This window comes from Vulpes lagopus, chromosome 11 (assembly GCF_018345385.1).
Source record: "Vulpes lagopus strain Blue_001 chromosome 11, ASM1834538v1, whole genome shotgun sequence".
NCBI classification, from domain to species: Eukaryota; Metazoa; Chordata; class Mammalia; order Carnivora; family Canidae; genus Vulpes; species Vulpes lagopus.
Window position 1 is genome coordinate 62,932,277 of NC_054834.1, and position 21,450 is coordinate 62,953,726.

Genomic DNA, 21,450 nt, shown 5'->3' on the forward strand with positions numbered 1-21,450 from the left:
CTTTAGCTAAAGGCGTTGGCTGCCAGCTTCTCTGGATGTGAAGCTCGGAGCCATGACCCCTCTTCCTGCCAGCCCCCAGGGGGAGGATGCTTCCCAAATGCATTGGGCGAGACTCCAGGAGACAGTGTCTTTCCTCTAACGTCTCTGGGATGACACTTCCATCTGGGTTTCAAGGCACACAGTCCTTGTTTGACGACGACAAGGAGTCCGGAGGTGGGACGCGCCTGATGGCTCACGCACCCGCCACAGGCTGCGTCCTACTGGCCACCATTAGTCACCGCAGGGCCAGCTGCCGCCTGGCTAAACCCAGGACCACAGCTTTTGGTCATGCTGGCTGCTCTCCACAGCTTTTGATTTTTTTTTTCTAACCCCAAGCATATGCTCATGGGTCCCTCATCATTCTGTTTCCTGGGCCCAGTGTTCCCTCCCAGGCCCCAGGTGGACTTGTGTGGTGGGCACATGGGAAAGGCTCTGGGCCTCCCAGGCACTGGCTAGCCGTAAGACCTTGAAGATCCTAAACCCTGCAGACCCTCAGTTCCTCACCTGCAGTGGAGACGGGAAGCACCGGGGTGCCTCTGGGAGGCCTGGAGGGAACGTGGGGGATAGTTGAAGGCATAGGCTTGGCCTCTGCTGTTTGGACTGTCCACAACCAGCTTCCATCCCCTCCTCACACGAGCTCTGGGACTTAGATTCATGATGCCTCAATTTCTTCATCTGTAAAATGAGGTAACAATGGGACTATATCACCGAGTTGTAAGGATTATGTGGGTTCATGAATGCAAACCGTCTAGCATGCAGCAGGGCTGCCTGGCTGGCTGCAGGTGCCACTGGTAATGACCGTGAGCGCCGGTGGGGGACAGGGGGGTTGGGGAGGGCAGAGCAAGGAGGATCCGGGGTTCATTCCTGCTGGGGTCAGCCTGTCACCAGCCGTGGTTCAGGACAGGAAACGCCCTGCCAGGCCAGTGTCTGCCTTACAAAACAATACAGATTTCCTTGTATTGTGTAGAATGAGATTTCAGAGACAAAAAAAAAAAAAAAAAAAAAAGACTATCCCATTACCCAAAATCTTAAGCCAAAGTCAATGAAAAATATTAATCTTTATGTTCAATGTTTGCAATAGACGTTATTTCTCCAGCAGTGAGGGCAGAAATGCCAGCTGCCAGGGGCGGAGCTGTGTATTTCTTCCTGAGCCCGGGGACTCGGGGCCAGAGACGGTGGGGGCCAGGGGAGAGTGTGGACAGACAGCGTGCACCCTTCCCACAGTGCCAGGCAGGGTGCCTGAGCCGGGCCCAGCCTCTCGTGCCTGTTTCCTCACTGCATCGGGGCTCTAGTGCCCACCCCAGGGAGTGGTGAGGACCCACGAGGTTCCATGAGAGAAGTCCTTGGCCCCGGCACACAGTAGGTCTTCATAAGCAGCTGCTGTTAATTCCTATTGTAAGTGCAAAGTCATGTTAAAAGCTGAGGGTACTGTTTATTTAGTTATTTATTTATTTTTTAGAGAGGGAGAGAGCAGGGGAGGTGGGGGTAGAGGGAGAGGGAGAGACAGAATCTGAAGCAAGCTCCACGCCCAGGGCAGAGCCTGATGCAGGGCTCCATCCCACGGCCCTAAGATCATGACCTGAGCTGAAATCAAGACTGGGATGCTTAACCGATGGAGCCCCCAGGTGCCCCCCCCTGACATGCACTATTTTAAAACCGAAATGGTGGGGTGTCTGGGAGCTCCATCAGTTAAAGCATCTGCCCTCGGCTTAGGTCAGGATCCCAGAATCAAGCCCCACATTGGGCTCTCTGTTCAGCACCGAGTCTCTTTCTCCCTCTGCTGCTCCCCCTGCTTATGCTCTCTCTCTCTTTCTCTGTTGAATAAATAAATCAAATCTTAAAAAACAAAACAAAACGATTTAATTCTCCTTGCTTGGAGCGAGTGCCACCCAACCACAGTTAGCTCCACAGTTTACTGCTCTGCTGGCTCAGCTCCACCTGCCTTCCTCTCCAGCCAGTGACCTCGACAGGGCTGCACGGTACCAGGCGCCTGGCCCGCCCAGAGCTCCCCACGGCTGCAATGCAACCCGTGGACTAAAAAGAGAATTAACTGGGAACTCCGTGCGGGCAGAAAGTGTATCTTGTAATGTTCACTGTAACCCCGGGGCTTTGCACCCTACCCTGCTGTAGGATGGGAACTCAAGAAATACCAGATATATATGAAAGAGTGAGAGAGACACGCAGACAGGGGAGAGACACACCGACAGGGACAGAGAAAGACACACGTGCACATATGCACGCACAGACCGGGAGGGAGAGCAAGAAGGAAGGACGGAAGGAGCTGCCTCCACCTCCCAGACTCAGACTCTGTCCCCATTCATGGGGACTTGCTTGCAGAAACTGTAGGATAACTTGAACCAGGAGGCCTCGGAGAGGTGTGGGGTGATTTCTGGGGCTGTTGTATTGGGGGAGGGAAGGAGAGGCGGACAGGTGGAGTCAGAATGTGGTCCCCTTTCTGCTGGCCGGGAGAGGATGGCCTATCTTGGAGGAAAGCCTGAGGCCTGCTGCTCCCTTCCCCTGCTGTTGCCTCGTTTGTCTCCAGGAGTTGACGGCAAGAGCTGCTGCTGAGATACTGTGTGTGTGGCCAGTCTGGTGCAAGACCAGTAAACCTGAAAGCTGCTGGCAGCCGGCCTCTCCCATTCGTGGCCTCCTGCCGGGTAAGCACTCTGGACAGACCCGCCTCCCTCTTTGTGTCTGGGAAGGCACCCCGTCTTCCACCCTCAGGCCCTTCCCACCCAATGAACTTCAATCACAATCACCATCTCTATCTTAGGTCTGAGCTCCCAGCTGGAGAGAGCGAAGCTGCTGTTTGGGGTTCCAGGTGCTCTTGGCTTGGGTCCTCTTGGTGGGCTGTGTGTCTGTCCCACACAGTGAGGAGCACACGAAAGATGCTCCGAAAGCTCTCCTTGAGGATGGCGGGAGACTTAGACTTCCTTTTCAAGCTGCCATCATTTGCTACCACGTGAAATTTGGGCCATCCTTTCACCTTTCCAAGACTGTCTTTCTCGGTCCCTAAAATGAGGATACTGTTTAGGGTTGCTGTTCATTGAGGACCTAGCAGGTGCCAGGCACCTCCTGGACTCTTGCATGACCACCTTCCTGGCTAGGCTTCTCCAGACCCCGTAAGGTTGTCATCCCTAACTTAGCTCATGGATGAGCAAATGGAGACGGGGGAGATAAGGAGTCTGCTTGTCCAGGGAGCACACCCCCATCCTTCCCGTCTCCTCACCTGCCCCCCACACAACCTTACAGGGCCGCCTTGAGCACCGTGCACACTGGGGAATGAGTGGGCGTGCTTTGAGGTAGTTGCTCACTGCCACGGAGGCTGAGTATGGATGGGAGGAGTGCAGGCTCTCTGCTCAAATCCTGTTTTTTATTTTTTTAAGATTTTATTTATTTATTCATGAGAGACACACACAGAGAGAGAGAGAGAGGCAGAGACACAGGCAGAGGGAGAAGCAGGCTCCATGCAGGGAGCCCCATGCGGGACTGGATCCTGGGTCTCCAGGATCAGGCCCTGGGCCGAAGGCGGCACCAAATCGCTGAGCCACCCAGGCGTCCCTCAAACCCTGGTTTTGATGCTTACCTGACAAGTACCCATTCTGAGCCTCAGTCTTTTTGTCTGTGATTTACGGATGACAGTGGTGTGTGCCTCACAGGATCGTAGATGAGATTAAATGACAGCGAGCGCATAGCACCTGTAGCCCATGGGAAGTGCCTCCTGACTTAGCTGGTGCTGTTGTAATGGTTATTAGAATTCCTGCCTAGGGTCTCGTTTCAGATAGTCTGTGCCCTGCTCAGTCTGTGGAGATCTTAAACAAGAATTGCTTTCCTTCACTCATTCACCTCACTGGCAAATACGAATTGAGCCCCCAGCGCGTGTCCATATAACTGCACGGGTACCAGAGATATGCAGGTGAGCGTGCCTTGGTCTGCTGAGGAAACAAAGCAAGATGAGAGCTGCAGTGAGATGGGATGGGGCTGGGATAGAAAGAGATTGAGCCCCATTAGGCTCCCTTCTATCTCTTCCTGGGAGAATCAGGGCAGGCTTCATAGGGGAGGCAATCCTTGGTCGAAAGGTAGACAACAAGTAGGGGTGGCACAGTGGTTAGGGAGGAACGGGCATTCTTGGATGCAAAAGTCTGACGCCAGAGAGATCACATGTGACAGGGAAACACCAGGGAGCCTCCGGACAGTGTATCAGGGGCAGGGAGAGGTGGTAAGGCTGGGGGCAGGGAAAGTAATTTGGAGCCATTGAAATGATCCAGGTGAAAAATGGTTAGTAGGTGATTGGGAGAGTGGCAGATGGGGCAGACGGGTGGTGCTGGGGTTTGGTGAGACGCTGAAGAAAGAGATGGCCCCAGGGTCCTAGCGTGGGGGTCTGGATGCAAGGGGGTGGTTTCTCCTGAGAAAGTGACCACGGGGGAGGGGCAGGGTTGTGTGTGTGTATGTGTGTGTGTGTGTGTGTGTGTGTGTGTGTGTGTGTGTGTATGTAGGGGTGAATTCATTCTGGCATGTGTTGAATTTGTGATGCTTATGAGACATTCAGGTCAGGAACTCGTTGGGTGGCCATATATGTGAATCTGTGGCAGTGGCCAGACCTGGTGAGGAGCAGGACTGGAGCTGGAGTGCTCGGTGCATATTTGATAGCTTGAGACAGGGGCATAGATGAGATAGCCCATGGAAAGTGTGTAGAGTTAGAAAAGAAGGCAAACATTGCCAATATTTAACTTTCTGGGAGAGGAAGAGGAGCCTACCAGCAGAAACTGGGAAGGAAAGTTGCTAGGACAGTTTTTGAGAAGGAGGAAGTGGAGCGGTGTCATGTACCATAGAGGCCAAGTGGGATAAGAACCTCTTCCAGGATGCCCTCTCTGCCCACCCTCCGGTAGCACTGAACATGTGTAACTCCCAATTTGTGTAAGTTCTGTGCTTCTAAGTGTCTTGCTTTATTGACTAATAGGCTCAACACAGTGTTTTGTTTTATTGACTAATAGGCTCATTCTGTTTGTCTTGCTGTCTTAGCTACATTAAGCCAGAGATGATCTCTGAGTATTTGGTGAATAAATGAGTGTGAGTGAACAAATGAATACATACACGAATGTCACAGAATACAGAGCCTGGCTCAGGGTTGTGCCCATGGCAGGTAGAGGTCAGAATGTTAGGTATACACGGAGCAGAACCCAACTGGACTTTCTCCATGTGTAAAGTTCAAGTTGATGGATTAATGGGACGTGTAATTGGAAAACTCCTTCCATGATCTGAGTAGAGTTCTCGGCAGTAAATGAGAGAGACAAAATCCCTGTTCTTGTGGAACTTACTTCCTACTGGAGGAGACAGACCATGGACAAGAAACCAAGAGAGAAGCAAGATCGTGTGATTTTGGTAAATGCTTAGATGGCAATAATGGAACAATGTGGAATGAAATAACTTGAGGTGAAAGTAGGATGGGGGAGAGTGTTTCTTTAGAAAGCATTCTCAAGGAGGCTTCTCTGGGGAGGTGGCCCTTGATCTGAGACCTGATAGACAGAAGGAGCCAGTGTGAGGCCTCAAACTTGGCCGATGGAGCAGAAACCAGCATGACAAGGGTCTCTCACACCAGTGAGGTCGAGCAGGTAGATAAGAGCCAGACCACCACTTGCAGGCAGTGGGAATGAGTTTGGATTCATTGTTGGTGCAGAAGGAGGACACTGAACGGGGAGCATGGGAATGCCAGGCTCTCGTGTATGTCATCCAACGTGGTGGCATGGGCTAGGGTGGTGGCAGCAGACATGAAGGGATGTAGGTGGACGAGTGAGATCCTGAAGGGTGGTGAGTGGAGTGGAGGAGCCATGCAGCCTATCCTGCAGCAAGTGTCTAGAAGGGGAGGTGCCTGGAGGGGATGGAGGGGAGTCTCTTGAGGGAGCAGGAAGAGCAATGAATCTGGGAATGGGGACATCTGAGCCCAACCTGGGGCACTCCCCATGGCTGAGACGTGGACACTGGACTGGGTCATTGCCAAGGGCCCTTTCGGCTCTAGCATTCTTGGTCCATGTCAATCACTGGGACATCCAAACAGGGAAGTGTCAGAGCAGCTACTGTTGAGGCTGATTTCACAGAGCAACGGCCTGGGTCCCTATCTCCCGGGTGCTTAGCCCTGGGATGATGTTATAGACCTTTCTCCATCTCTTATCTGCCCCACAGGGATGTTGGCCAAGCCCAGTTATCAGGTAGTTGGTTAGCCCAAGAGGTCTAGCTCCTGGAGGACATCACTCCTGTGGGGGCAGAGCTTCGAACTAACTAGAAGGGACTTCCCAGCCTGTTATGGTCTAAGGGGAGAAGTGGCGGGGGACCTCTGGCCTGGACTGAACCTCTCTTTCTGTGTTCATATTTCCTGACCTGCTGACCCTGGATTCTTTTCTGGGAGGTCCTCAAGCCCATTCCTTTAGGACACCCCCCTTGTGCCAACCCCCAACCACCAATGGCAGTAACTGTAAATTTCATCTTGGGAAGGAATGGGTCTTGATGCTCCACAACATCTTCTTATTACTCTTCTATGCTGTATGACAAATTGACACAAATTTAGCAAAATTTGTAGCTTGCGAGGCAGGGAGAGAATGCACCGGTCAGAAGGCCCTAAATGGGCCTCATGTGGGTTCAGGTCAACCTAAATTATGTCATTGGCACCAAATATGGACATTGGTCTCTTGAGAGTTTGATTAATGTGGGTCAGTCCCAAAGACCTCCATCACTTCTAGACCTAGTAACGCGAGTAGTTGTCATTTATTGAGCAGTGACTAAATGCCAGTTCCTGTGCTAAATGCTGCATTAGTCAGGGCTCTTCATGGCAGGCAGACATACCTCTCCCTGGCTGATCTGAGCAGAAAAATGAGTTTATTAAAAGGGTACGAGTTAGCTCATACAATTAAAGGAAAGGCTAGAGAACCAGAGCCAAAACCAGGCCACAAGATGGGTGTGGAGAGGCCCCGGCTGCTGCTGCTGCTGCTGCTGCTGCTGCTGCTGCTGCTGCTGCTGTGATTCAGGCTCTGTGGCTGGCAGTGTAGTGCCTGGACCCTGGATCCCTCTTCCAGTGCTGCCACCCCAGGAACTGGGTCTCACCATTGCACCACCAGGGAGAGGCCTTCTTGGTCATGAGCTCCAGATTCGAAGTCGTGGCTGGGTGGTCCCATTTGATAGAGCCTAGTCATTTGCCTGAGCTGCAAAGGAGGCTGGGAATCTATCTGGCACTTTCTTTTCAAGAATGAGAGGCTTGCCCGCTCCCCCAAGATTCACAGGAAGTGGAATTCTAGAAACCAGGAGGCAGTGAGGGGGCTGGGTAGCTCGCAGCATGTCTGCGACACATACACACTATCTCATTTGTTCCTTCTGACTACCCTGTAAGGTAGATATAGTTACTCCCACTTTATAAACAATGATCATGAGGTATATAGAGAAGTTAAGGAACGTGTCCAGGGTCACACAGCTATGGAACGGCAGACCCTAGATTCTTACTTGGACTGACTCCAGCACCCACAACCTCATCCACTGCTCTAACCCCTCACTGGATGTTGATGAAATGGAATTTCTAGGGTCACTAAGCTGTGGATTTCAGGCCCCGGATTGTGTGACCCAAAGGAGAGACTTCCCTCGCAGTTGAGGTACCTGAGCAGCAACTGGCCTCCAAGAATCGGCTCGATTCTGTCATCGTCTCACTCTAATAGCCTTGTCCAACATGTGAAGTGGCCCTGCAGGGAGGGCCAGGGGCTGGGGGTGAGCAGAATGCAGCTCAAAGCTCCTTGATAGGCTGTTTTTGAGTTATTTCCTGACTCCTGCATTCTATTCCCTTAAGTCAGTGGACATGGTGGGAAGGATATCTCCATTCTTTGGCTCAAGGTGGGATGTACTCAGGGCACCTGGGTGGCCCAGTCGGTCAAATGACTTGATTTGGGCTCTCGTTGTGATCTTGGGGTCCTGGGATCGAGCCTCGTGTTGGGCTCCGTGCTCAGTGGGGAGTCTGCTTCTCTCCCTCTGCCCGTTCCTCTGCTCTTACGTACACACACATTCTCTCTAAAATAAATAAAATAAATCTTAAAAAAAAAAGATAGGTTGTGCTCCTCCATGTTTTCCTCACCCCTTTCCAATGTGTACTCTGTTAACTTTAGTTGTGCAAGAGAGGACACTGTCCCCAGCTTAGGCCAAGGTCATTCTATCGCCACACCTTTGCTCATGCCCAGAACACTCTGTGTCCTTCCCTTTTGTTCACCATCCATCTATCCGGAGGAGAGTCAGCTCCTTGTTTTCATGGAGATTTTTGTTTCTAAAAATGGCAAAGTGAGACGCCTGGGTGGCTTAGCGGTTGAACATCTGCCTTCGGCCCAGGGCATGATCCTGGAGACCCCGGGGTCGAGTCCCACATCGGGCTCCCTGCATGGAGCCTGCTTCTCCCTCTGCCTGTGTCTCTGCCTGCCTCTCTCTGTGTCTCTCATGAATAAATAAAATCTTTAAAAAATGGCAAAGTGATACACAATCTTGTAAAAATATTCTTACTTATAGGTGCTTTTATTTCCAAAGGAGAGTCTCCAAAGAGTGAAATTGAGCAAGTGATATATGCACCTTTAATCTTAATAGATATTGACAGATTTATTTCCCAAATGTCTGCAGCAGTTCACATTCCCATGGGTGAAGCAGGAGAGCTGTGCATTTTGGAAAAGCTCCATGGGAGATTCTGAAGTGCAGCCCAGGATAAGAACCCCCAGTTCAGAGCAGTCCCACAGTGGCCCCCAGGCTCCTGAAAGGGGTGTCAGAAGAGAATCTGGAAGTGAATGAGTGGGCTCTCTAGGGAAGTGAGGAAACACTTCTTATCAGCCCTCTCATATCCCTCAGGCTGGGGCAAACCCTCCTGTCTCTGGGGAACTTCCTCCAAGACTCTTCTATAAAACATAACTATGATATGGAGCAAAGGAGAGTCTGAGCTTTGTGAATTTCTCAGGACCCAGGAGGACCTCTGAGTGGGTAAGTGCTTTCCCTGTTGCAGTGGAGCTGACTTTGGGTAAGTGTTCACTCTCTGGGGAGGCAACTGGTCCAGGCTGAGAAGTTAGGGAGGGCTAGCTGGGACTGTGTGTGGCTTCCAGGGGTCAGCAGGGATGAGACTTCCCATCCCTGCCTTTCATACTCCTTCTGAGGCATGTGAAAGCTCTCCCTGGCTGGGGAAGGCATGGCAGTGTGTGTGGCTTTCAGAGCTTTGAGCAAGGGACATGCTCCCTAAGCACTATGTGCTCCTGGAAAGGCCAACCAACACTGATTCTCGGTTCTCTTTTGTTTCACAGACTCTGAAGGGCCTGTTAAGTACAAACATATAAAGGTAGTACTCCCTTCTTCATGTGAGGCCCATAGGAAAGCCAGCCTTGGCTACGTGTCCATTCAGAAAGGGTCCCAGCATCCTGGGGCTTCAGGGGCTTCTTGTCATGCCTTCTCTTTCTCTACCTCACTCCCAAGGTGTGTGACTATGTGTGTGACACACTGTATTCTTCATTGCAGGACAAAGCCAAGATGAAAGTCCCCCTACTTCTGGCTCTTCTATTTGGGGCAGTTTCAACTCTTCATCTGAGTAAGTCTCTTTGGCCTTCAGTCTTTGTCTGCTTTGCTCTTTCCTAGGGTAGATGGGGCTAGAGACATAGAGCCACTTCCTTCTGTGGCCTTCCTCTACATCAAGATCTTTGCACACCCAGAGAAGAGAAGCAGAGGCTCTAGAGCCAGGAGCTGAAGGGACTCTTCAGGACATCTGTGTCTACGGTCTCGATTCCATCATGACATTCTCATTGTTGTCCTTTCTGTGTAATACCAATGATGAATATAATCATAGCTTCCTTCTACTTTGAGCTCACTGAGTGTGTCATGCTGAGTATTTTCTATACATTATCGCCTTTAAACATCGTAGCATCCCCATGAGGTATATGGTATCATGTACCCATATCAGACACGAAAATATAAAGCTTGTAGGTGATGGGCCCAGTACCCAAACCCACAGCTGCCTGAATCCTTGCTCTTAACACCGTGACCTCTTGTGGGTGTTTTGGGTGGGGGGAGGTGTCTCCTGTTGGATGGGTTCCAGGTTCCTCTCTTTCCAGGAGTGAATGCCCTGCCGCCTGGGGCCAGGCGGACGCTGTCCGTGGTGCTGGGGAGGAACAGGGGTAGATGTGAAGAGGGCACTTTAGGCCTTTCTCCTTGCTAGGGACTGTGAAATCTAACTCTGAGAGCTTCTTGGGAGATGAGATCACGCCTCAGGATGGGGAGATGCCAGAAAATGAGCCAAAGGAGGCCCCTACGGGGGAGCTGACGCCGCTGGAGAAAGAAGAGGAGTGGTACTCTGGAACGGAAGATGACCCTGAGGAGGAGGGAGCTGTAGAGTGTGACTCAGCCCTGGATAAGGAGGAGGAGGACTTTCAGTGCCCTAAAGAAGAGGACATAGTGAGACTGGAGGGCAGCCCTGGGTGCAAAAACTGTCCACGTTTCCTCCTGGTGGGGCATTTCAGGACATTTAATGAAGCTCAGGTGAGTGGTCTGAGGCTGAAGCTGGGGGTGGGGGTGGGGATGATGTCTCCAGCCTCTGCATCACTATTTGCCTCACTGAAGAGCCCCGGCAGTGGCGGCGGGGGGGGGGGGGGTGGCTGGGGCCCGCACAGGTGTCAAGGTAAGAGGGGAGAGGCATGTAGAAACAGAAGTGGCATTTTGACCTCCAGCCTTGAAATGGCCGTGGAGGCGGGCATGGGGGTGGAGAAGATGAATTTTGGAGGTTTAGAGACCCGAGACTAAGGTCACATGAATTCCTTTGAGGGGGCACTCCATTCTTTCTCTTTTATTCTGCCCTGCAGTGTGTTTGCCAAAGGTGCTACAGAGGCAACCTCGCCTCCATCCACAGTGCCAGCTCAAATTGCCAGATTCAGAACACAGTCAGAGGTCTCAACCAGGGCCAAGTCTGGATTGGAGGCAGGGTCAAAGGCTGGGTAAGAGGTGTTCTAGCTCTAAGTGGGGAGCACTCTTAACCCCAGCCAGTGCTCACCTTGCTGCAGATCTGTCTGTGCTTCCCCTCCGATCCTCCAAAGAACTGGGGACAGACAGACAGCTCGGGCAAGACACCCAGGAGGCTGCCTAGGCCCTGGAAGGAGCCAAGGATTTGGGGCCAAGTTCTGCTCAGCCTCTGACTCACACCCTATATGACTTGGGTGAGACCATGAGCCTGGCTCTGCATCTCTAGGCTGGGGCTGGAGGTCCTGCTTGCTTCTTGTTAAAGCCAGAAGGATGCGCATGTCCCTGCCATGCATAGAATGTGATGATGAAGATCACTGTGGATCAGCACTGCAGTTGACCAGGACAGTGTCCATCATGGCCCAATAGTCAAGGGCATATGCCTGGTGGGATAGTTTTAGCTCCGCCTATCTACTTTACCTTTGCCACCAGCACCCCTCTCCTGCCCCCACCACCTCTTCTGCTCCTGCTTCCTCTAGGGTCTCTGCAGACGATTCTTCTGGGTTGATGGCAGTTGCTGGAACTATGCAACCTGGGCTGCTGGCCAGCCTTCATTCTATGGTGGCGGATGTGTGTCCTTCTGTACCCAAGGTGAGGTGGGAGTGGGGATGAAGGATGGGAAGGCTGGGTGGGAGGGGGCCCTAGGAGGGCCTCATGGAAGGGGTGCCGGGAGGGGCCTGCACACCCATGGGAAGGGCCTGCTGAGTCTTGAGACTCCTCGCTGGAGGCAGGAGTGGGTTGGGGTGGGGGAGGGGTTGGGGGAGGCCTTTCTGTGGCTGAGTCAAGGGGAACCAGAGGCTTAAGTCCCCTTCTTGTTTTCTTCACAGGAGGCCGCTGGCGTCTAGATAGTTGTGGAAGGCAGCTCCCCTTCGTCTGTGCCTACTAAACTGGACCCAGCCAGGAGTCCAGAGCACCGGCTCCTGGGTAGCTGCCTCCTCTCCCCACGTGCTGTCCCTGCTTCTAGCCCCCAGCAATAAAACTGCTTTCCTGAAACTGACTTCTTTTTTCCTCTGGTCATCATTTTCTCTGCTTAGCCCCACCCATGAACTTTCTGCCCTACGATGACTGCCCCTCCCCACTCCACTGTCTCTCAGAACAAGGAGGCTGGAACATGGGGTGGGATCCATGGGGCCTTCCTGAGGATGGAAGAATGGGCTCACTTAGCTCTTTTTACACAACAGCCAATTACTGGTGCCTGCATAGCAGGTGCTATCAGGACCCCACCAGTTCCTTCATTGCAGGTGGACTCTCTATGTCCCCCATGCTTGCACTGCCACACCTAAGGGCCTTTTTTCCTTCCCACAGACTGTGGCTGCCTGAATGAGCCAGAGAAGTAACATGTCCTTGGAACAGGCCACAACTCACAGGAGTGGGAGTAAGAGTGCCTCAGTCCCCTGCCCTCACAATGAACTAATCCTAAGGCATGTATTGGGCACTGTTTCCAAGGGTTTCCCAGTGGGATTAACTTCTAGTTGTCTGCTGAGGCAGCTGGCTTTGTAGCACCCATGTTTTTGGCTGTTTTTCTCATCCATCTGAATTCTCCTCTTCCTTACAAATGTCCTTGCACCTCCCAAATAAGTTACTTGCACTCAAATCTTTGTCTCAGGGCCTATATCTGGGGAAACTCAGTATAAGACAACATGCTATTTGTCCAACTCTATATAAAGATGTGGACACATAAGACACAGGTTCCTGCCATTCAGGAACATATAGTTGTTTATTTTTTTTAATTTTTATTTATTTATGATAGTCACACACACACACACACACACACACACACACACACACAGAGAGAGAAAGAGAGGCAGAGACACAGGCAGAGGGAGAAGCAGGCTCCATGCACCGGGAACCTGATGTGGGATACAATCCCGGGTCTCCAGGATCGCGCCCTGGGCCAAAGGCAGGCGCCAAACCGCTGTGCCACCCAGGGATCCCTATGGTTGTTTATAATTGAAGCACAACAGCAGCTACTAATTTTTACTGCTTATTGCACACTCACCAAGTACCCTCTGCTGTGGCAGGCACTTTAGAAAGATGACCTTGTGTGATCAAGAATTATTACCCCAGGGCAGCCTGGGTGCCTCAGTCGTTTAGTGCCGCCGTCAGTCCAGGGCCTGATCCTGGAGACCCAGTGTCGAGTCCCATGTCGGGCTCCCTGCATGGAGCCTGCTTCTCCCTCTGCCTGTGTTTCTGCCTCTCTCTCTCTCTCTCTCTGTGTGTGTGTGTGTGTGTGTCTCTCATGAATAAATAAATAAAATCTTTAAAATCTTTAAAAAAAAAGAATTATTCCCCCATTTTACAAAACCAGGCTCAGAGAAATTATGGCTGATGCAAATATTTGCCCAAACATCCAAATGTGGCTGATGTTGTGACTTGGCTATCTGTTCCAGAGTGTGCTCTTTCAATCATTAGGATCCTGTGGCTGGTAGCACCGGCTGCTTCCAGGACATGGTGGTCTAGGGATGGAGCATAGTGGAGAGGCAAGACACACTCCCTTACCCCTGGGTTCATCTTGAAGCATAGGACTCCAACCCAGCTGGACATGAGGGAGTCCCAATCAGAAGTGGGGAGGGAAAGCATTCCGAATCCTTGCTCCACCAAGGAGGTGGGCAAAAAGTAAGGCGTCAATGCCCTAAAGCTCCCATTCCTCCTGGGTTCCTCATATACAGAGAATTACAGGTGGCTCTAGAGTCCTAGAGGAAAATCAAGAACCTTAAAATGTTTTGAGAGTGGCCCAGATTGGAGAAGCCATTTGCTCAAGGTTACACAGCTAATGGAGAAAGACAAATCCAGCTGAAGCCCACTGTAACTGCTGTTCTATGACAGTCTGCTGACTTCAAAGATGGTGGAATTCTGGAAACAGTCTTCCCGGTTTAGCCTTGGGCTGGGTGCTCCCGCCGATGCCACTGAAGTAGAACTTTCACTTCTTGTCCTCATCAACTATATTCTGCCGTGGGAAGGCATGGCTTCCCCTATTCCAAAATGTGTAATAAAGAGTAACAGTCTTTCCCATTTATTAAGCATTTACTAGGAGTCAGGCTTTATGCTAAGTGGTAAGAGGACTTTGTCTTGTTCCTCGTCTCTTCTGTTGGGGCTGTGTGTTGTGACACAAGCGGGTCTTCTAGTCCATGGAGATCCTCTGTGGGGGGATTAATGTCAAGAAGGAGCCATGAAAGAACCTTTGGGTGCCTGGAAACATTCTGTGTCTTGACCTGGGCATGATCCCACAGGTATATTCACTCTGTAAAAGTCCCCTAAGCAGTCCACTCTCTAGTACACTTTATTGGATGCATGGTATATGTCCACAAGGAGAGTTTTTAAAAAGTAAAAATAAAATAAGAGGACTGGCCTTACATCCCCAAGTATGGGTTTGTGTGTCATTTTCCATCTTCAGCAAGATGCTAACTCAGCTCTGTAAAGCTAACTTTCATCATTTAAGAATCCCTGGAGTTCCTTACACTATGCAAAGCACAGAGCAGGAGCTCAATCAACATTCAGTGCTTATTTGTTGGTTGGGGTCACATTTCCAGTCCTGGTTTCCTGATAAGCACCACCTCCCAACTCCATATGCCAGGCCCTGTTCTGGGAGTTTTATTCATTAGATACAGGTGCTGTCATGAGCCTTTGCTTTCAGATGAGAAAACAGAGCCACAGAAGGGCTGGCTTTGGGCTCATGATTCCATGACACACCACACTAAACTGCCCTTCAAGAGAAAGAGACCCACCCTCTGCACAATGTGGAACTGGGCTGAATCTTGAGATGAGAGGCAGTGTCTGAAACCCCTGTGAATACAAATGGAAACAGTAAGGCAGAGGATTAGAGTCTCATGGATGCTGAACACGTTGGCACCACTGGCTAGAATGTCTGAGGCTAATCCAGTTGGGCATATCAAAGAAAGCAAGGATGTGGGAGTCAAACAAGGGTCACACATGCCAATCCTTACCAGTTGCGTCTACTTGGGCAAGTCATTCAACCTCTCTGAGCTCATGCAGTAGATATATAGACTAGAGATGACAATACCTAATTTGCAGGATGATTTTAAGACTTAAGTAAGTAGAATCGCGGATATAAAAGCCTTGAGGAAACAGTGTTTTGTTCATGGTGGACTTTCAAAAATATTATTTTTTAACAAGGCAAACCTCACTGTGGTCGCTGAAGAGGTAATTGAAGTCAATGGACTGTCTGCCCAGGGTTTGTATGTAAAGAAAATGGGGGAGAACACAGAGAGGGGCGAGTTGTAGAGAAGGGAGGTCCGAGAGAGGAAGCAGAGGGAAGACAGCTATGGGACACAGCTAAGAAGCTGGAAGACCTTGGGTTTAGGCTTGTCTCTGACTTGCTATATCTCAAGCCCTCTGAGCTGTCATTCCTTCAGCTATGTTGGTTAAAGGTGCTAGCTGACTTTACTGGTCACCCCAAAGGGTGCAATGATATCTCTGGCTGGGCCCTGGGATGGGCAAGAAAAATGGGGAGGTGGTCCAGCCCTCCCACTGAGGAGATTACAAGTTCAAAATCTGGAGATGGGGTTTTGGGAGCTTGGAACTGGCCCAGCCCCCAGGCCCTGAATTAGGAAGAGAAGCTAAGAGTCAAGTCTGTTGGGCCAGGGAGATAATGGGCAAGGCCGTTACTCTGCAATCGGGTGCAGAAATGAACCCTCAGGCACTTCTCCATTTGCAGGTATTCTTGAGACAGCAGAGGAGGGGAGGGCCCAGGCCTTTTCACCTTCTGGGCTACCTGTTCCTGGTGCTCTGTGTACTGGAGGGCTGGACTGGAATCTGAGAATCAAATATGCACACCCATGAGGATGTGGCTAGGATGGCACAGAGTTGAGACACCCACCCCGACAAGTCCTCTAGCCCTTGGTGGTGATATCCAGCAAAATCAGGGCTCAGAACTTGCTGGTCTCTCCTTGGATTGCAGTGAATTTGGCCAGAGCTTGATTGATTAAAATTTTACTATTTTGTTCATCATGGGGTTTTTGCATTTATTTTCATTTTTAAGAAAGATTACATTGAAATACTGTTTCTCTTGACTATTGTTTCTCTTGACTACTCTTGCCCTCTTAAATTTTACAACTGAGACAAATGCCTTGCTCATATCCCCCCAGTCCTGACCCTGGTGGTGGTAGAGAGCTGGTGGGAGATGGGGAGTAGGGATGGGTTGAAGGGTGGCCCAGAGTGTCTGGATGACTCTGCATGAAGTTTCCCATTCCAGCTGCTGCCTCCTGGCCAGAAGATATGCCTTGAGATTGGAAACAAATGGCATGTTCTAGATCAGTGATCCTCAGCTGGGGCAATTTAGCTCCCCAGAAGACATGTGGGAATGTGGGAAGACGTTTTTGATCATCATGACTGGGGGAGGTGCTACTGACATCTGGTGGGTAGAGGCCAGGGAGGCTGCTAAACTTATTACAATGCACAGGACAGCCTCCCCCACAGCAAAGATTATTTCACTCCAAATAGCAACAGCGCAAAAGTTGAGAACCTTGATCCAGATCCACAGCCTAAAAGGATGAGCATAATTTTTTACATATTAGAGATGAGAAAGAGAGGGAGAGAAAGGAAGAAAGTGAAGGAGAGAGAGAGAGAGACAGAGATGGAGAGTCAGAGAGAGAGAAGAGTTTTGAGCCAAAAAGACTTAGAAATACCCGTTCTCCTAATTCCTGTGCAACTTTGGCAAGCTGTTTTCCCTCTCTAAATCTCATTTTTTCCCATCTGTGAAGTAAGGGTAACCATACCTTCTCATGGTATGAAGGTGAGGAATGGAATCAGGGATGTGATGCATGTAAGTACCTGGTCTAGATAAGCATTCAGAAGGGCTGAGGCTCCCCTGGCCTCCTATCTACTCCCCACATGGTCTCCCAACAACCTGGGATTCCCCCTCTCTCATTAGCTGGGGTATTGACCAGAAGGCTGCTCCTGGCATTAAGGAGTATTGTTCAGACTGGGGCACTTTAGAGACAGTAATAATGCCTGTACTGGGGTCTTTCTGAGCACACCAGCGTGTCTGGGTGCCCACATATGAAGTGGGCCCCAGGAGGCAAGTCTCTGCAATCCCAGCAGACAGCAGAGCTCAAGGGTGGGGGACTGAGCAAGACTTTTATTGGCTCTTCTGCTCCTCACCCCAGCCTGGGGCAATCATCCTGGTCACTTCCCACTTCCCCAGAAGCCCAGTATAAGAGCTGCCTCTGGGGCGCAGTAGTCAGACACACTGACAGAGGAGGCCTCAGACTCCTGAAGGTGAGTTCTTGGCTCAATATGGCACGGACCTTGGAAGCCTGTCCTCAGGACTATATTGACCACCATCCTTTCCCCTCATCCCCCACTGTGAATGAAAGTGCTCTGACCCTGAGCAGGCCTGTTCCTGCAGGGGCAAGGGTCTGAGCTAAGGGCTATCCCAGGGAACTGTAATGGGGCTTTCAGGAAAAAGGGACTTTTGTACCTGAGCTGCTATCCCATGTCCTTTTCCTAATTCTCTAGCTTGGGGTCTGTTCACTGGGGAGGAAGGAGTGCTCTAATCAATACTTTGCCTCTTAATTAAGCAGTTAAACAGCATTTCATACACTGTGTGCCAGGGGCTGCACAGACACACAGGACACCCACGAGGAGGGAAGGTGGAGCTGTGTCCCTGTCCGAAGCCTGAGTGGAAATGAAAGGTCCCTTCCTTCTGCCCCTTCTCCTGCTGGGGACAGTTGCTGCTTTCCATCCGGGTAAGCCTCCTCTTCCCATCTCCCCTACCTTTCTATTTTCTCCTCTTTCCTGCACCTTTTTTTTTGCCTTATGGGGCCAGAGCCACAGTTGTCCCCCTACAGTTGACCCAGCTCATCTCTGATTAGATTTCTCAAGGACTTGGAACTGTGACCTAAACTTTCTGTCAGGGCTAGTCCACAGGAAAACCCACCCACCTGTGAAGATGAAACGCTTTTCTCACAGGTGCCTCCTCCTATCCCCACAGTACACACCCACGGGGTCAGCCAGAAGTCAGGATCTCATCCATTTGTGCCTATAATCCAAGTGCTATCACCTCACCCAATGCCAAGGAGATCCTTCCAGGATTGGCTCCAGATGGCAGCTCTAGGAAGGTCATGAGAGCTGTCCATGGTCCTGGAAGAAGGGAGGCCCCTGACCTGATGATAGCAGGTTATCTCTTCTTCCCAGGGAATGATGCCCCCAGTCTGGAAAGCCAAGAGACACAGGCAGAGCTGAGTCAGAATCTGGAATGTTCAGGGGAGCAGGAGGGAGACTCGGCCCTGACCCCGGAGGTGATTCAGTCAGAGGAAGAGGAGGCCAAGCCTTCCAGCTATTGGGACACATTTGAGGATGAGGAGGCCATGGATTCTGACCCAGCTGCTCTAGACAAGGACTTGCAGTGCCCCAAAGAAGAGGACACAGTTCAAATTCCAGGCAGTCCTGGGTGCAAGACTTGCCGCTTCCTATTGGTGCGGAACCCCGAGAGATTTAAGAACGCTCAGGTAAGTGGCAGGGGGCTACCGTGGAGGACTGGGGGTGGGGAGGAGAAGACACTGGATTCAACCTTCTCCTCCCTTTTAGATTAGTGGTTCTCAAAGCCTAGTGTGCATCGGGATCTCCTGTAGGTCTTGTTAAAATACATTTCTGGCTTTACAAACCTGGAGTGGGACCTGAGAGTTGGCATTTATAACGATTCCCAGCTAACATTGGTATTGTTGGTCAGGGGACTGCACTATGAGATGCTGGATGAAAGGCTTTGGTATTGGATATACCTGTGTTCAATCCTGGATCTGCCTTTCACTGGCTGTGTTATTGGGAAAGTCACTTCACTTTTGGGTGCTTCTGAGTCTTCATTTGTAAATGGAGATATACAGTACCAACCTGTTAGGGTTGTTAGGGTTGAGGATTAAATGAGATAATACACAGAAGTATTTGGAATAGCCCCTGGGTCACTAAAACTCTCAGCAAATGATTGCTATGATTATTCCAAGTATTATTGGCTTTTGCAGAAAGTTCCTGACCACAGAATAGGGAGTGCAAGATGGGATTGAGAGGGTCTCTGATTTCTGAGCAAAGGGATAAGAGGCTCTCTCTTGGAGACTCAGAGACTTGAGAGAAACCAGCAAATTCTCTACCCTACTTTTTCTTCTTTCTGCAGAATGTCTGCAGAAGGTGCTACAGAGGCAGCCTCATCTCCATACACAACTACAATTTAGATTATCGCATCCTATGCACAGCCAGAGGAGTCAACCAAGGGCAGGTCTGGATTGGAGGCAGACTCTCGGGCTGGGTAAGTAAGGCAGCAACCACCCTGGGGACAGGAAGCTCTCTTTGACTGCCTCCAGGGAGCCCCTGCTGGCAGCTCAGCAGCCCAGGCCAGCTTCAAGCAGCGAGCAGTGCTGTACTGGAGCTGGCTTGGACCTGGTTGGGAGGACTGTTGATTGTGGGCATCTCATCCTAGCCTCTTGTTCAGTGACTTAATGCCTGTGACTTGAAATCTGCCCCAGTGGATGTATGCACACCAAGGAAATGGGCGACTGTTGTAAACCAGTGTTCCTCCCTCCCTCTCTATTCTCATCTTCTCCCAGAGCTGGCTGTCGAACATTTCCCAGCACATCACTGGAGTCAGGAGATAGGCTCCATGCCCAGCTTAGTTACCTACTAGCTGAATGATTTCTTTGGGGTCTCAGTTTCTTCATCTCTAAAATGGAGCCCTTCCCTCAAGGTAGCCCTGGGATTATGATGAATAAGTGCCATTACATTTGCTGCTCGAGGGTGGTCCATGGGCCAGTAGTATCAGCACACCGGCACACCGGGTGGCTTGTTAGAAAGGCCCAATCTTGGGCCCCACCCCAGAGCTCCTGAATTAGAATCTGCATTTTTAAAAAGTCCCCAGGAGATCCATGTGCACAGTAACGTTTGGGAAGCCCGCTATGTGTGATGGCTGGGAGTGTTGGCTGCTCTCGCATTGTCATTGTGTACAAACTTTCAGGGATGGGTCTTGGGCATATGTGGCTCCTAGCTGGGTGGGCAGTGAGAATTTTTTAACATTATTTTGTTAAAAAATCACATATTCAGTAAGCATTTTCTGGGGCCCCTGGAGCTGTCTCCCTGGACCTCTGCCCTCTGACCCAGCCTGTCACTTCTTCAGTTCCTGCACCGGAGATTTCGGTGGGTTGATGGGAGCAAATGGAATTTTGGATTCTGGGCCCCAGGGCAGCGTGTGAATGGGCGAGGCAACTGTGTGGCCCTGCGCACCAGAGGTGAGAGAGACTGGGACCGGGGCAGGGGGCAGGGGTGGCAGGGAGACTCTTACATACTGTCCCCTTGAGTTACTTGAACACACCTCTCCAAACTGACACCTTCCCCCTACGGGAGAAGCCATGTCCTCTGTGAGGAGGGCTGAAATGTAGAGATTCCTCCAAGAAATCCAGGTGCTGGGGTGCCTGTATAGGAGCTAGGCCAGGGGCCTGGGGGCCTGGGGGCTGCTTTCCTTCCTATGATATGAGGGCCATAGAGTGACTGATGTGATAGGTGAGAGTAGCAGATATGAATGTATGGTATGGGTGAGGGATGAAGGAAAGACGTGGGAATTAAGCGAGCTGATAGGTAATTCACCAGCTTTGAACAGCATGGATGCCAGATGTGAGGGAGCTAGCACCATGGGTAAGACCATCTGTGCTGGAGTAAGACTGCTGCCAACCACACCCAGCTCTGCCTCTTGCAGGCTGAGACCCAGGCAAGTTATTACCCCCACTATGCCTCAGTTTCCCCATCTGTGAAATGGGGATGATGATAACACCTACTTGTTGGGGTCATTGTGAAGATCAAGTGCAATAGCCCATGTGAAACTTAGCAAGCACACTGCCTCCTTGGGGAAGAGCCGGATGCCCCTTAGCTGCCCAGGGAACACATGGGAAGCACAGCTGGCAGTGCCGACCACTGCCAGCCCGAGGAAGACAGGAGGGCCACACGCCACACCGGCTGCAGCTGACAACACTGTGCTCTCCACTACTAGGGGGACACTGGAAGCGGACCCCATGCAAAAGGCGTCTGCCCTTCGTCTGCTCCTTCTAAGCCCATGGCGCAGAGTCCCTGCCTCGGAGCCCCCTCCCTTTGCACACCCCTTGGCTGCCCCCAGACTCCAGGTTTGGTCCCCCTGCTTCATCTGGCCATAAACCCAGACTTCCCATAGCATTTCCTGACTTGGTCTCCTTATTGCGCCCTTCACAGTCTTGGGAGGACTGCCAGTGGGGGGTGGGGAGCTGCAGGGCAGGCCCAGGAACTGCAGCTGGAGCAGCGGGGTGCCAGATGGGCTCCCCCTCGCCCTCCTCTACCCCGGGCAGAGGCACCTGGGGAACGCCTCATTGGTGGGTGGTGCCCTCCTGCTTTGGCTCCTGTATAGGGGGCAGGGTGGGGTGGGAGTGGGGCGGCTTTCCAACG

General features: G+C 51.2%; 2 protein-coding genes across 10 annotated transcripts; both read left to right on the forward strand.

Annotated features, from left to right (window-relative positions):
• The first annotated feature begins 1,420 nt into the window (after positions 1-1,420).
• On the forward strand, positions 1,421-12,380 carry LOC121501386 (bone marrow proteoglycan-like). Of its 7 annotated transcripts, none has more exons than XM_041773377.1 (8): positions 4,517-5,421; positions 8,899-9,027; positions 9,342-9,622; positions 10,247-10,566; positions 10,887-11,018; positions 11,520-11,631; positions 11,868-11,964; positions 12,346-12,380. In XM_041773377.1, the coding sequence occupies exons 3-7, from the start codon at positions 9,565-9,567 to the stop codon at positions 11,924-11,926; spliced, it is 681 nt and encodes a 226-aa protein (XP_041629311.1). In that variant the 5' UTR covers positions 4,517-5,421; positions 8,899-9,027; positions 9,342-9,564; the 3' UTR covers positions 11,927-11,964; positions 12,346-12,380. The 7 variants fall into 7 exon arrangements, 5 of the variants coding, with proteins under 5 accessions (XP_041629308.1, XP_041629313.1, XP_041629311.1 ...); XM_041773375.1 differs by lacking the exon at positions 12,346-12,380 and having other exon boundaries at positions 4,518-5,421; positions 9,342-9,376; positions 9,553-9,622; positions 11,868-12,037; XM_041773374.1 differs by lacking the exons at positions 4,517-5,421; positions 12,346-12,380 and adding an exon at positions 1,421-2,696 and having other exon boundaries at positions 11,868-12,037.
• Positions 12,381-16,018: 3,638 nt separating this feature from the next.
• On the forward strand, positions 16,019-21,162 carry PRG3 (proteoglycan 3, pro eosinophil major basic protein 2). 3 transcript variants are annotated; one of them, XM_041722460.1, is made up of 6 exons: positions 17,260-17,277; positions 17,613-17,747; positions 18,196-18,509; positions 19,166-19,297; positions 20,159-20,270; positions 21,026-21,162. In XM_041722460.1, the coding sequence occupies exons 2-6, from the start codon at positions 17,687-17,689 to the stop codon at positions 21,082-21,084; spliced, it is 678 nt and encodes a 225-aa protein (XP_041578394.1). In that variant the 5' UTR covers positions 17,260-17,277; positions 17,613-17,686; the 3' UTR covers positions 21,085-21,162. The 3 variants fall into 3 exon arrangements, with proteins under 3 accessions (XP_041578393.1, XP_041578392.1, XP_041578394.1); XM_041722459.1 differs by having other exon boundaries at positions 16,019-17,747; XM_041722458.1 differs by having other exon boundaries at positions 16,019-18,509.
• The last annotated feature ends 288 nt before the right edge of the window (positions 21,163-21,450 follow it).

What these genes read in the sequence shown, in the direction of transcription:
- PRG3 (XM_041722458.1), top strand. Translation starts at nt 18,123, where the DNA reads ATGAGAGCTGTCCATGGTCCTGGAAGAAGGGAGGCCCCTGACCTGATG. An exon ending in GAGGCAGACTCTCGGGCTGG is followed by an intron (nt 19,298 to 20,158) that starts GTAAGTAAGGCA and finishes TCACTTCTTCAG; the next exon opens with TTCCTGCACCGGAGATTTCG. An exon ending in TGTGGCCCTGCGCACCAGAG is followed by an intron (nt 20,271 to 21,025) that starts GTGAGAGAGACT and finishes CTCCACTACTAG; the next exon opens with GGGGACACTGGAAGCGGACC.
- LOC121501386 (XM_041773374.1), top strand. Translation starts at nt 9,565, where the DNA reads ATGAAAGTCCCCCTACTTCTGGCTCTTCTATTTGGGGCAGTTTCAACT. An exon ending in GAGGCAGGGTCAAAGGCTGG is followed by an intron (nt 11,019 to 11,519) that starts GTAAGAGGTGTT and finishes TGCTTCCTCTAG; the next exon opens with GGTCTCTGCAGACGATTCTT. An exon ending in TGTGTCCTTCTGTACCCAAG is followed by an intron (nt 11,632 to 11,867) that starts GTGAGGTGGGAG and finishes TTTTCTTCACAG; the next exon opens with GAGGCCGCTGGCGTCTAGAT.